The sequence below is a fragment of the Pteropus alecto genome, unplaced genomic scaffold (assembly GCF_000325575.1).
Source record: "Pteropus alecto unplaced genomic scaffold, ASM32557v1 scaffold45, whole genome shotgun sequence".
In the NCBI taxonomy this organism is placed as follows: Eukaryota; Metazoa; Chordata; class Mammalia; order Chiroptera; family Pteropodidae; genus Pteropus; species Pteropus alecto.
Window position 1 is genome coordinate 4177930 of NW_006442491.1, and position 12151 is coordinate 4190080.

At 38.3% G+C, this 12151-nt stretch overlaps 1 protein-coding gene across 5 annotated transcripts in view; it reads right to left on the minus strand.

Moving 5' to 3' along the window:
• The window catches only part of SEC23B (Sec23 homolog B, coat complex II component), a 34431-nt gene extending 23268 nt beyond the window's left edge, over positions 1-11163 (minus strand). The window contains exons 1-9 of one of the 5 annotated variants that reach the window (XM_006921555.3): positions 11004-11159; positions 8875-9109; positions 7531-7588; positions 5096-5182; positions 4221-4457; positions 4029-4114; positions 3051-3195; positions 2475-2633; positions 2004-2119 (exon numbers count right to left, since the gene is read on the minus strand). In XM_006921555.3, coding sequence (XP_006921617.1) covers positions 2004-2119; positions 2475-2633; positions 3051-3195; positions 4029-4114; positions 4221-4457; positions 5096-5182; positions 7531-7588; positions 8875-9095 — 1109 coding nt within the window. In that variant the 5' untranslated portion in view covers positions 9096-9109; positions 11004-11159. The other 4 variants (XM_015597021.2, XM_006921556.3, XM_025039838.1 and 1 more) reach the window with 4 other exon arrangements.
• Positions 11164-12151: the final 988 nt, after the last annotated feature.

The following is a 12151-nucleotide window of genomic DNA, read 5'->3' on the forward strand; positions in this document are numbered from 1 at the left end:
GCCTTGACTGCCTACCTCTAATGAGAGAGAGGAAAATCTGTTTTGGGTTATCTGTCACACACAAATTTAATCATGACTCACGCCCTCGCTCTACAAAAATATCTGCCAGGTTATCATATTATCATCTAGATTAGATTCCTCCAGGACTGGGAACTTACACCCTCCAGAGCCAGTCCAGTCCATGCTTGGACAGTGCTGACTGCTAAGAAAGGTCTTCCTTTCTTATGAATAATGAGTAAAATTCTGTCCCCAGCAGCTTCCACCACTGGTTCTAGTTCTATCCTTTGGTCGCAAGCAGAACAGATCTGATTACTTCTCTACAGAACAGGCCTGTGATTGTTGAATATAATTCTCATGTCCCAAATGCAGCATCTTTTCTAGCTCCTTCAATCACTCTCCAAATGACAGTTTCAAGTTCTTTCCATCTCTTACTGCTCCCCTTTGAACATTCATCTATACATCCCTTTTGAACTGAAACGCTCAGAAAGGAAAATGATATAATAGCAATAAGGCACGACTAGTACCAAGGAAATCAAGACTATGTATGACCTTCTTTGAAGATAATCAATTCCTATTACACAATCTAGGATCGCCCTGCCTTTGCTGGAAGTCATCCCAAACTGTTGGCTTGCTTTAGGTGAGCTATCGCTAAAATCTCTAAATCTTTCTTTAAATGTCACTGTTAACACATTTCCCTGATACTGATTTGTGCAAAAGGTGATGTGACCTGAATACTAAGTCATTCAAGAGTCAAAGACCTCACTGGGAATCTGAAGAGAAATGACGGTCCCTCTCCACAGATGAAACATGCATACATATAAACTCTGGCATACAAACTCAGGGATGTTCACATATATACTAAAGCTTTTGTGTGGATGCTTCTACTCAAGAACTCCTGGAGGGTACTGGTAGGAGTTCATCTGATTAAATTGTGGCTGATACAGCTAGCATCATTTGAGACTCTATCACCTAACAGAGCTTCCGAGGACCAGCAACATCACCTGGGAGCTTGTTAGAAATGCAGACTCTCAGGCCCACCTACAGCTCTACAAAAGTGCTTCTCAAGCTGTTCTGTGCATATAAATCACCTGGGATCTTATTCAAAGGCAGATTTTAATATGGTAGGTCTGAAGTAAGGCTCAAGATGTTGTTTCTAATGACCTCTAGGTGGGTTGATGTCTGCGCTCAGCCACACTGAGCATCACGAGTCCACACTAGTTCTCAAACTCAGCTCTGCATTGGAATCACCTGGGGAACTTTAAAAACTATTAATGCCCAGGCCACACCTCATGCCAATTAAGTCAGAATCTCTGGGAACAAGACCCAAAGCGAGAGTTTTTCCAGTTCCCCAGGTGATCATGATGTGTAGCTGGCTTCAGATAAGTGCTGCACATCAGTGGTTCTCAGACTTTCATGTGCACCAGAATTCCCTGGAGAGCTGGCTAAAACCAACTACCGGGTTGCACCTCCAGAGTTCATTATTAAAAAGTCTGGGGTGAGGCCTGAACATGTACATTTCTAATCGGTTCTCAGCAGTCCCCAAGGCTGAACACCATTGGACTTTGAGATCCATGGCTCTACACTATGATCTGTGCACACAGTATTAACTCAGACTCTAAGTCAGCACACTCAGACTTAGTGTGTACTTGGCGTTAGTCATTAGGAAAGGTCACTAAGCCAGGTGAAGGTTCTTCTATTGCTCTGCCATTAAGACCCAATTTTCCCACCTTCTCAAAAAGAAGTGCCTTGCTGAAGGCCACATCCTCTATGACTGCTTGCTTTCTTGCTCTGGTATCTGTAACAACTCTAAGAAAGAAATGAAATTAATATGATTTGTTTATAGTGAACCCTTCAGATCTCCTGCTCATCATTGTTTCTTCCTCCAAGAGGCCCAAACACCTACCAAGCCTCTGAAACCACAGCTTTTCCCATTCCTATAGTTCCATCATTCATTTCTTTTCCCTTAAACTCTCACATTTCCCAGGTGTTCACTATTAACATACCCAGTAAGATTTGCACAGCACTTCATCTCCAAAAGTCCAGTTTGATCAAGGGCACAAGCATAAATATCAATGCAGTGACCATTTGTAGCAGTTCGATTAGCAAGCATTTCATAGTGCTGTAAAGAGAAGAAAATTATTTTCATAAAACAATAACACTATTCTCTAGGTATGCCTTACTATACCAAAGAGATGTAATCGAATATAAGAATATGACAGATTTAAAAAAAAACCCAAATAAAATTAAAATATAGTTTTCAATTTCTAAACACTTTCGGGAGTTTTAAGGCCACCCACTCTAAGGTCCCAGGATTGAGGCAGTAATTTAACAGCGGCCAAGGTCTATAAAGTCATCTCAACAAGAACAACTTGCTGATCACAAAGCATGGCCTCAGCAAAGTAGCTGTCACTCCAGAGCAACCTAAACCCAGTACTGGATTACCACAACTACAGTCTGTATCCAGGAACACTTACCTTGGTTGCCTTTTTCATGAAACGTGCATTATCTTTCTCAATATCATGCCAAGAACGAATAGGAACTTTTAATTCATCTCCAACCACCATGCCAGGCCCTTGCGTGGGGGGACCCCCAGTAAACAACATAATCCTGGCTCCTGTGTTTGGAAAAGTGCCCTAAAACAGCAAATGGCAGCCTATTAGAAGCATAAAACTCCATCCTTATGTTTGTTTCTCTAAAAACTACTACAAAGATGAGTTCTCATCAGCTGTACTGAATACTGATGATATTGCAGAATATAATGCAGATAAGAATGCAGAGAAGCAGCCTTATCTCTTCCAACATGAAGGTTTTGTACACTTTTATTAATTTACTGCGAGCATTTCCCATTACCCTAATTGTTTTGTGTTTCTCATCAAAACTTGGTTTTTCAAAACACTGAGTGGCTCCTTCAAGGTGGATGATAATGACTAAAGCACTTTATGACAGTCAGTTGACTTAGGTCGCAACTGATTTTCAAACAAGACCAACAGACACAACTTCTGAGAGCAAGCCTGCACGGTTTGAGGGGGTCTCAGTAAATTGTGAGTTACCTCCAACAAGCCAACAGCAATCGACAAAGCAACACCAGTGGATCGCAAAGGTCTCTTCCCCTGAGTTACGGGCCACGGGTCCCTCTGCAGCTCCCCAAGAAGGTCAGTGAGGTTCATGTCAATCTTGTGAACAGGCTGAAGAAACCTGCATGATTTTGAACAGACATATCAATCTTAGTTCAATAAAGTACTCTGGTCTTCAGCCCTAGGTAACACATAGTTACTGCTCCTCAAAATAATTATTCAGAGTAGAAAAAACCTGCACTTTTTTCCTTCCAAGTTATCTCTAACTACAAAAACAAAACAACTCAATTTTATTCAAGAATATATTTTAAAACCTAGTATATAGCAGTTTATATATGTAGCATGGAATAAAATCAATTTAAATAGGAGCAAATCATAAGGTTCATTTACGTGGACAATCTTCATTAATCTAAAGATTCACAGTTTGTGTTTCTCTTAAGCCTTGGGAGTAACAGAGAAACACACTGGTTTCTTACCAGAGAACCAGGCTGTCCCCAGCAGGTCAGGCAATGCATTTTATCATGTTTGCTGACTATTACCCCTGCCCGGGGCAGTCTCAGACACTCAACATGCCTGGTCTTAGGTTTGAGAACACCCAACAGAAGCCTTTTACATTTTCTCAGTTTTACTTAAGAATCAAAAAGGGCAACAGCCATGTGTCTAAGAGGAGAAGAACGATTAAGTACAATGGTCTCAAAACTTTTGTGATGATACAACACTAACAGGAAAAGCGTGCTGAACAAACACGCCACACATGTATGTGTATATGAATGCATATATAATTCACATGCACACACATACACTCAGGTGTTACATACATTAATAAACATTAAATACTGGTTAGGCTTAATCATTTATTTTTTTTCTATAAAAGTTCTAACATTTCCTCCCCCCTACTCCAGTGGATTACCTTGCCCACTACTGTATGTGTAACACACTATGTTGGTAGCTTACCTGCTGGAAACAAAGGGGTGTTCTTGTGGTTGAGTAGGTCTTGCTTGCTGCATGGACATGGCAGGCTTGGTCAGGCCCAGCATATCCTAAAAAACCCCAAAAAGATTCATTTCCCATAACACTGAAAGTGAAGGACTAATTAATTTTTAAGAAATGCCTTTGCTCTTGCTTGTATATAAGCAAGGCACAAACCTGTATTTGCTTTGCAGTTAAATCCTTGGTCCCTCGGAAGACATAACTTTTAGAGATTCCTTCGCAGCTGAGTTCGTGAACCTGCACCATCCTCCCAAAAGTGATCAAACCCACTAGAGCATCTGGAGGAAGGAGACTCAGGGACATTTGTAGGGATTCTTTGAGTGCTTGAAGGTCATCTTCTTCTAGGCATGTGTCGACCACATAGAGGAAGATAAGAGGGGACTGTGGACCTCGCTTTATGCAAAGAAAAACAGCACAATAATCAATATACAAATAGACATATCCAGCTTATTGAAGGCAAATCAGGTATGTGAATAACAGGTCTTCATCTATATTTAGTGTCAGGGAATAAAGACATCTAAACAAACCTCTACTTACCTCGTTAAATGACAAGTTCTATTAAAACAAACTAAAAGTAAAAACTATTTCTATCCCACAATTTATTCCACATTTTTTAAAGCCTTCTACATGCCAGATACTGTTCCAGGTCCTGAGATACATCAGTGAACCAAAAGAACAAAGATCCCTGCCTGCCTCAAGGAGCTAATTTTCTCGAATGGAGAAGGTAAGGGGGATTGCAAATGCCAGGAGCAGAGGTGAGGGGCAAGTTCTAGTTACTTTTACTCAAAGTAACATTTGAGTAAAAATTGAAATGGAGAAGGCTATGGAGGACAGAGTTTGAATTTAATCAGTGCTACCTTTTTTTATACACTTCCCTCAAGACCTACAAATAATGCACACCATAACCTAATGTTTAAGGATCTTGCTGCCCTCACACCTTTGAATCCCCCAGACAGGTAAGACACATGGAAGAATAGCATTTCAAGAGAAACTCAATATTGTGCTCATTAAATGCATGACAAACAAGTTACCTGTATCACATACTCAATTGTAGAAAATTGGGGCATCAATTCAGCAGGCTGGTTAACCTCAGAAATGCCTGTATAAGCTGGAGGAAACTGAAAACAATGTGATGTTTTATTAGGGCTGAAAGATATTTACATTATGCCTTTTATTTCCCATTTATAAAATAGTTAATGATTTATTAATTCTGAGAACATGCTATATACATGTTACTAAAATACAAAAATCAAAATTTTAAATCTATAAATCTGCCTTATATTTATACCACATTATAACTTTTTTAATGCAGTTTTAGGTTATAGTGTAACTTGTAAATGATTTTAAAAATGCACCATTAAAAATCATTTCTTAAGCACTGTCCTGCAAATCAATGTCAAAAAATTTTAGCTATCTTACAATAGTCTATGCAGAAGACTAAAGCTTTTATTTGGGTTTATTATTTTGGCTGTTTTCTACATGTTCATTGTAGAAAAATTGACAAGTACAGAAAAATATAAGAAAACAAAGAAATAAACCCATCACAATCCTATCACCTAGAGGCAGTTACTGTCAACATCTTAGTATATTGTCTTTCAGACTATTTCTAAAGCATAGCTGAGGTTGTCCTGTATACATAATTTTATGACTTACTTTTTGTGCTTAACATGTCATGGGCTTTTTCTTTTGTTTTTAAAACTCCCAGCAAACATTTTAAATTCAAGCTTATGTGCTGGGTTTTTTCCCAAAAATTTCTTATTGTGACAAAATATCTATAAACTTCACCATCTTAATCTTTTTTCAGTGTACAGTTCAGTGGTCTTAAATACATTCATAATGTCGTGCAACTGTCTCCACCATTCATCTCCAGAACTCTTCATCTTGCACAACTGAAACACTTTAACTCCTATTATCCCCTCTGCCCAGCCCCTGGCAACCACAGTTCTACTTTCTGACTCTATGATTCTGACTGCTCAAAGTACTTCATAAAAGTGGAATCATACAGTATGTGTCTTTTTTAACTTATTTCATTTAGCATAATGTCCTCAAGGTTCATCCATGTTGTAACATGTCAATTTCCTTCCATTTTAAGGCTGAATATTCCATTGTATGTATGTATCACATTTTGCTTATTTATTCATCCATCAATGGACACCTGGTTTGCTTCTGTTTTAGCTATTCTGAATAATGCCTCTATGAAAATGGGTTTATAAGTATCTCTTCGAGACCTTGCTTTCAATTCTTTTGGATATATATCCAGAAGTGAAAATGCTGGATATCATTTGGTAAATATCACTAATAATTTGTGATGTTGAATATTTTCTCATGTGCTTATTGGCCATCTGTATATCATCTTTGGAAATATCTATTCAAGCCCATTTTTGAATCGGGTTGTTTTTTGTTGTTGAATTGTATGAGTGCTCTCCATATTTTGGATATTAATCCCTTATTAGATATATGAATTGCAAATATTTTCACCCATTCTGTGGGTCGCCTTTTTACTGCTGACATTGCAGAATCTAAAATTCTCACAATAAATTATGTTAAACGAAGACATCAATTCTGAACGTACTAGAAGGTAGAAATGTTGTTAACATTTGTATATACTTCTGAATCTTTACGGTGATAAATCATGAATGGTCGCTGCTTATAGTTTCCAAGCCTATAGTGATTAACTGTAAATTATTCCTTTCAACACTGGACTTATTGTGTACTACATCTGAGAGTTAGACTACTAATTTTAATTATGATCAAATACATGAATAAATGCATGTTATTAACATCTTAATATCTATTGGAGCACTGTACATTATGTTGGGCGCAATTAATCATTTTCTAACAGTTTTATTGAGGTACAATTTATATACCATAATATATACCACAAAACCTACTCATTTTAAATGTATAATTCAATGACTTTTATTAAATGTACAGAGTTGTGCAATGACCTCCACAATCCAGTTTTAGAACATTTCCATCATAGGCACAATTCAAAGAAGTCTCTTTTGTCATTTGAGAGCTCCTTCCAGTTTAGAAGTTTAAAAAATTTTAAACTAAAAGTTCAACACTGATACTTGGACCCTAAAAGTTAAAAAGATCAGAAAATGAAAATTCAGTGACGTACACATCCAATTAGATAGTCTAACTGAAGTCAAATGAAATGTAAACATGTCTGTTTTCTTATGGTAACAGATTTACTGCCTACAGTGAACTCACAAGAAAAGGGAATTCTATGTCTCCACCATAGCGAATGACAAGGACCCAAATAGTGAAACTGAGTTGCTGTTCAACAGAAAAATCACAAATGTTCAACATTCAATATTATGCTTAACAAGAGCTGTCATCTTGAGTCCAGCAGAAATTGCTGCCTGCCAAGGCAGACATAAATTCAACCTCATTTAATTTTTTTCAGAGTAGCACAACTAAAATGAAACATTAAAAATACTTTTAAAAATAATTCACGTACCTGATTTCTTTGGAAACAGAAATTACAGGCCCAAAGTTTTGCCCGGTAATCGACCTGACTGTGAGAAAAATAATTACAACTAGGTAACGTTTTCATCTTTTTTTACTCATAATAGCTGTTATTTGTTCAAATTAATTAATTAAGTAAATTGAAGAAATGATTTAAATTTTTTCCCCCTACCTCCATCTTTCCCCCTCCCCTCTGGTAAGCACTAGTCCATTGTCCATGTCCATGAGTCTCTGTTTGAACATTTTCATTTTTAAGGTAGAAAGCATTCAAATGTAAACTTCAAGTTTAGTAAATCCCATAGACATATGTTTCTGTGTGGGTGCATGAATGGATGAAGGTATGCAAAACTTTCACTTCAGTTAAGAGTTCTGGCTGTTAAGTATAAGAAAGTTTCCTTCAAACAGCAGTAATGAGAAATTAGTACATACATTTTTCTCTTTTCTAATTTCCTGGGTAATATTTAAAGCTTCATGCTCTATATAAACTACAGGTTATTTCCTTTTGCCATGTTACTATAACACAGTCTTTGTAACTTTTATTACATCTTTATTGTTCAGACATGTGAAACTGCTAAATTTCAATGCTAAAAAGTACATTTCATGTATGGAAGTATTTCCCAGACATTAACCACACTTAGCTCACTTGAAGAAAGGCATGTTTCTGGATTGATACACTTCCTAGAAATGGTTCAAGATATTTTAGTTGCTTCCCCTACCCGCCTTCTACATTTAGGAAAGCAATAATCAGTGGCCATCATTTTAAAAGAAGAGATGTGGCATCTAATATACAGGCACATTAAATAAAAGCAAGGGGAAGAAGTACAAAATGTTCCCTCACATAAAAGTATTATATTTCAAAGAGTATTTATGACATTTCCTCGCCTATTTAAAAATTCTTTCAAATAATGCTCACATTTAAGAAAAATAGAGGTTACTATTTTAGGAGCAAAAAAAATTACATTTAACAATAAAATCATTAAGAGTTAAAATTTCTTCTATTACAGCATCACCATATTTGTTTGGAAAATGCTTTAAAAGGCCGCAATAAAATCTATAGGTGGCCCAAATACAAACTGAAAATCAGCAAAAATTAAAAAAAAAAAAAAAATGGAATTTCAAATGATTTCCCTCTACTCCCATTTCATTCTCATAAATTCCAATTTTTTCTGGAGTATTAAGTCAGGGAGATTTCTAAAAGCATTCATCAACTAAGAATCTCATCATCTACTAATCTCAAATTTGACGACTTGTCCAAATACAATCGCTTATGAGTATCTCAGAAATGTCATAACTTATTGTATTCCTCATTTTTACTAGTTTTTAAAAGAATTCATACCAAAGTGGATTGAGAATGGCTCTGCAAGTTGGCCTACTGCAAAGCACAGGTTCATACTGTACAGGAGGCAGATCTGGACGTTCTTTCAAAGGTGTAAGGAGACAAGCCAGAGGAACAACCATTCTTGTAGCTTCGAGACGGCTAGAAGGCCACACATTCCAACTAAAACGCACACCATCTCGTTCTTCATTTTGCTGAATGAACTCCAGATATGTTGCCATAGTCTAAAAAGAAACTGGAGATAAAGTTTTAGTTGTATGTGAAATTCTCAACTAAACTTCAAAAATAAAAAGATGGTCCACTAACGCAATGTTTCTTAAACACTTAGTCTGGAAAAATCTGTCACTATAGGATGACAACATCACCCTTTCTTTTGAGCTCCCCAAAGCTGATTAACTTCACAGTTATCTTTGACTACTGTTCCTTTCTCAATCTTCCTCTCTAGCACTTAAAATAAATAAAAGGGGCAGGAGGTTTACAATAATTCAATCACCTCTAAGTTGCATTTAGTTGAATACAAATTTAAACCTCCTCATATTATCTCATCATCTTAGCCAAGCTAGTTTTAGCACCTTGCCCAAGGGTAAGTCTCAAACCTTGTTCCGGCATCCAGCTATCTTCCTTCCTGATCCCCTTCCTTGCTCTACTAAAGTAAACACTTTAATCAAGACCAAGTGATCTTGATTTTGTGCCCTTTTCCCTCCTCCCTTCATTAACTGTGGAGAAAATAATTGAAAACTGATGTAGGAATTAATGGAAACGGCCATCAATTCTGGGCAAATTTCTACTTCAGAATCACCAAAATTTCAAAGGGAAAGTTTGCTATAATGCTTAGTGAGTCCCTCACCAAGACCTCTCTCCTTGCCATGACTGCTTATGCCCATGCAGTGAAAAGATTCCAGTTAATAACCTAAGCTTTTCAAACACCACTAATTGATTCATACATCCTTTTTTTATCCTAAAGTCTAGGCTAACACACACCTCAACTATTAGTGTTTGAGGGAATAAGTCCCTCAGGAAAATGGGAAGAAAAGAAAAATTAAAGAATCTACAATATTATTGGCCTCTAGCACATATTTCATGCAATGCTGAATAATAATTGTCTCTGGGTTATTATGAGAAGTGCCATACCATAAATAATTTGGACTAAGATAATAGTATTATATGGCTGGTAAAGCAGATAAATTAATTACTACACACAACCTAGGCTACTAAAATTCCAAATGTTTGCTCCATCTGAAACTCTAAGACATATATTTGTTACTTCTGGCAAAAGCAGGAAACTGAGACACTGTGTACACATAAGGCACTTTTCCAACTTGCTGGGTGGCAGAGAACTCAAGTGGAAATGAAAGCAAGTCCTAATATTACAATTCTAAGTACCTCAGCAGTCTTCATTAAATGACTGTTTCCCTTATCAAAATAGTTCATTAAAAGGTACTGGCTCTACACAATGTTCTCAAGCACCTACATATTCAAACCTGGTCTCCCAGTTTCCCACTGTTCCTTCCCCTCACCCTTTCTAGAGCATGGATTCTTAACCCGGGCACATAACTCACAGGGGACTTCAAAGAGTCAAGAAATCCTCTTGAAACTTACGTAAAATTCTGTGTATGAGCGAATGTGTATTTTTTCTATGGCTTACACCTGATTCTTGAAGGGGAAGGGTATCTGAAAATGTTAATTGCTGAATGAATGAATGAATGAATGAATGAATGAATGAAAGGACTGGTAAGATCCTACAGGAGTATCTGCCAAAAACAAAACAAAACACGGAACCACTCGTACCCCAAGACATAACTTTTTCAGTACACAGGGACTCAGTTTAAGCAAAGGCTTAATCCTTGAAGACCTGGGTTCTAATTCCAGCTCAATCAGGAAACAGAAGTCATTTTACCTGAATCTCGAGTTCCTCAATTGTAAAAGCGGGGTAGGGTCCTTCCGCACCGCGTGATTCAGAGGCCAGAAGCCTGGCGGGGAACGCGTCTCCCAGAAGACCCCTGGGTCACCGATTCCCTCGGTTCCTCTGCCCGTCGGGAAAAGGCCTCATCCCAGGAGCAAACCATTAGTCCCCCACAGTGAGGCAAGTCCATGCCCTCGCACCTCCGTCTCCTGTGCTTCCCACTCACCTGACCCGAGCGGCTCACCTTGCCGCAGCCCTCCGCACCTCCAGATACGAGAAACCAGCTCCGGCTCTCTCCGTCAAGTCCAGCTCAGCTTTCAGCCGATTGGTCAGCGCCCCTTTTCGTCACGGCGCCGCCCGCGGACCAATCAAAGAGCACCTCCCAGCCTACGAGCGGAAGCAAGATACTCAGATAAGCCGCGCCGCCATCTTGGAAGGGGGCAAGACAGTTCAGCCTCGCTCTACAAAACCAGTTCCTCAGAACACACGTATTTCCAATTCACTAAACGTTTCTACTTTAGAAAACCCCGGCGCCTGTCGTACTGTTTCCTAGGCATAATTAGCATGCCTCAGTGGTTCGCCCTGATCCAAAATGACATCCACTCGCCTCAGTGAGACGTTCCTCTCATCTCCTTAGTTACTGGAAAGCGAGAACGATGACGTGCGGCCCGGAAGAAGAAGCGGCGCCGCGCGATGGAAACTGAAGCTGGCCGGAAGGAGGTGTCAGCGTGCGGGATGGGGCGGGGCGAATATAGGGGCACTGGGTGTTAAGACTCCTGTACACACCTGTGTCGGGGCAGGTCTCTGGGTCTAGTTAAGGTTCATCGTAAGTTGCACCGGTGTGGTTCTGTTCCATCACGTTACAAAGTTTCTTCCTCTCTATGTCTGGTGGCTCGCGCTTTCTGCGGAGACTGGCACTAGCGCACAGTTCCGCTCTACTTGTCTATTCCTGTCATCCTTCTATGAGAAGGTGAATAACAGAGCTATCATATTCAAGCACTTTAGGAGATTAAAAAAACCTTATAGCGACATAGAGTGCAACTTATACGACCACCACAACCGTTTTACGCCTTCTTTTAAGTGGCAAAAATTAGCACATTTATTAATCTGACCCAGAGATATATAGTCTCTTTGTAGCATATAAAAATAAGCAAAACTAAATGAATTTAAAATTATACTTAGAACATATCTAGGCATCCAAGAATTACGATTAATTAGCTCAGTTTAATATTAGTAGAATTTTAAATTACATATCATAGAAATTCGTTTAAGTCCATGTATTATGAAACATAATTACTATTGATATAAAAAGTTTGTTAGAATACTTAGTTTTGTTGAACAAATTTAGTTTTTTCATATTCTTAAAACATGTAA